Raw genomic sequence first — 2,090 nt, forward strand, 5'->3', positions numbered from 1 at the left:
TGTGTGTGTGCGTGCGTGCTTGTGTTTTATCACCTCTCTAGCCAGTGCTAGGAAGTTGCTGTTGAGCTGCACGTTGGACATGATCTCCGTCAGATCTTCACAATCCTCCACATCTTCATTGAGCTCCAGGAACATGCCGTGTCGACCCAACATGAACGACATCTGCTTCTGAATGACACTGAACACACACACACGGACTGTTACTATCTGTGTTAAGCAAATGGAAATTTCTTTTTCACGAGACAGACTGTGCACGTGCGTCATACATGTCCTTGCAGGAAGTAAAGATGTTCTCCACCAGCTCCACGTCATTAAGCATCAGCGCGAGCCTGAGGGCTTCTGGGTAACGGTTAAACTTGCGGAAGATGTTGAGAGCGCATTTCAGCAGAGCCGAGTTCTCCGGTTCGGGGACGTAACTCACACAGCTGGAGTTTGCAATAAAAAACACATTATTGACATTTTATTGACAATAAAGCAAATTTTTCCCCCATTTGATCAAAGACAAAAAATATTTGTGTTAATAGATAATTACCTTTTAATATAAATGTTCATTAATACATATATATTTATATGAATTCATTAAAATAGATGTAATTTATTTATATAATTTTTTTACATTAACAAATTTAAAATGAACAAAAATTATATTTACGTTAAATCTTCAGATATTTTTTTTATTAACAATAAAGCACATTTCCACAGAATAATTTTTCCCCATTTTATCAAGGAAAAAAAATATATCTATTAATATAAAATTGTTTTTTAATATAAATTTATATGAATGTATTAATATATACTAAATACATTTAATTATGAGACGTTTTTAATTAATATTAGTGCTGTCAAACGATTAATCGCGATTAATCGCATCCAAAATAAAAGTTTTTGTTTACATAATATATTTGTGTACTGTGTATATTTATTATGTATATATAAATACATACACATACAGTATATATTTTGAAAATATTTCAGTTTATACAATTATATATTCATATTATTATATTATATATAAATATATTTAATATATAAACATAACATTTTTCTTAAATATATGCATGCATGTGTTTGTATTTATAAATACATCATAAATATACACAGTTCACACACATATTATGCAAACAAAAACTTTTATTTTGAATGCGATTAATCGCGATTAATCGTTTGACAGCACTAATTAATATAAATTTAAAATTAATATAAAAATCATATTTTGAAGTTAAATCTTGAGACATTTTTAAATGGACATTAAAGCACATTTCCACAGCATGATTTTTTCTCTATTTGATCAAACAAAAAATATATCTATCAATATAACATTGTTTTTTTTAAATATACATGTTTATTAATACATATAAATGTATTATTATAAATGTAATAAATGCATTTAATGATAAGCCTTTTTTCAATAAAATAAAATGTAAAATTATATAAAATTTATATTTTGAAGTTAAATCTTGAGACATTTTCAAGACAATAAAGCACAAGTGAAAATACTGACATTTCTCATTATTGTAATGCAAAAAAAAACGCATACTCATGTGGTGAAGAAATAATAATAATAATAATAACAATAACAATAGTAGTAATAATTACAATTAGACAAACACATTCAGAGACGTGTGTTCAGAGGCATTGTAAAAAAATCCAACTTTTGAAAAAGTTCTACTAACAAATGTAGAAAAGTAGCCCGAACAAGGAATTTTTTGTAGAAGTCAGTTAAATTTTTTTGTGCGAACCGAACAAAAATACTCTAAACATGTCGCTAGCGAAAGTTGTTTTGTTTAGCTTGCTTACTCAGATACTCAAGTGTTTGTTCACAACATATCCAAATGTTCTCCCAACTTCTCAAATTGAGTAGGGTTGCAAAATTTCCGGTAAATTTCTGGAAACTTTCCAAAAATCCCTGGAATATAAAAAAAAAAATCCTGGAAAGTTTCCAAAATTTCTGGAATGTTTCCAAAATGTACTGGAAATTTTCCAACTTTTTGCAACCCTAAAATTGAGTCATCTGAACAAACAATTTTACACTGAACAATATTGCACAAGTTCCCAGCATGCATTGCAGCTTGATAATGATTACTCAAAGA

The 2,090-nt window shown here is 28.5% G+C and overlaps 1 protein-coding gene across 1 annotated transcript in view; it reads right to left on the minus strand.

The window, feature by feature from the left end:
* The window catches only part of LOC107756199 (proteasome 26S subunit ubiquitin receptor, non-ATPase 2), a 24,408-nt gene that overhangs the window by 16,063 nt on the left and 6,255 nt on the right, over nt 1-2,090 (minus strand). The window contains exons 6-7 of the mRNA XM_016573229.1: nt 267-425; nt 34-178 (exon numbers count right to left, since the gene is read on the minus strand). Coding sequence (XP_016428715.1) covers nt 34-178; nt 267-425 — 304 coding nt within the window. The remainder of the gene's footprint in view (nt 1-33; nt 179-266; nt 426-2,090) is intronic.

This window comes from Sinocyclocheilus rhinocerous, unplaced genomic scaffold (genome assembly GCF_001515625.1).
Source record: "Sinocyclocheilus rhinocerous isolate Xijiao unplaced genomic scaffold, SAMN03320098_v1.1 scaffold592, whole genome shotgun sequence".
In the NCBI taxonomy this organism is placed as follows: domain Eukaryota; kingdom Metazoa; phylum Chordata; class Actinopteri; order Cypriniformes; family Cyprinidae; genus Sinocyclocheilus; species Sinocyclocheilus rhinocerous.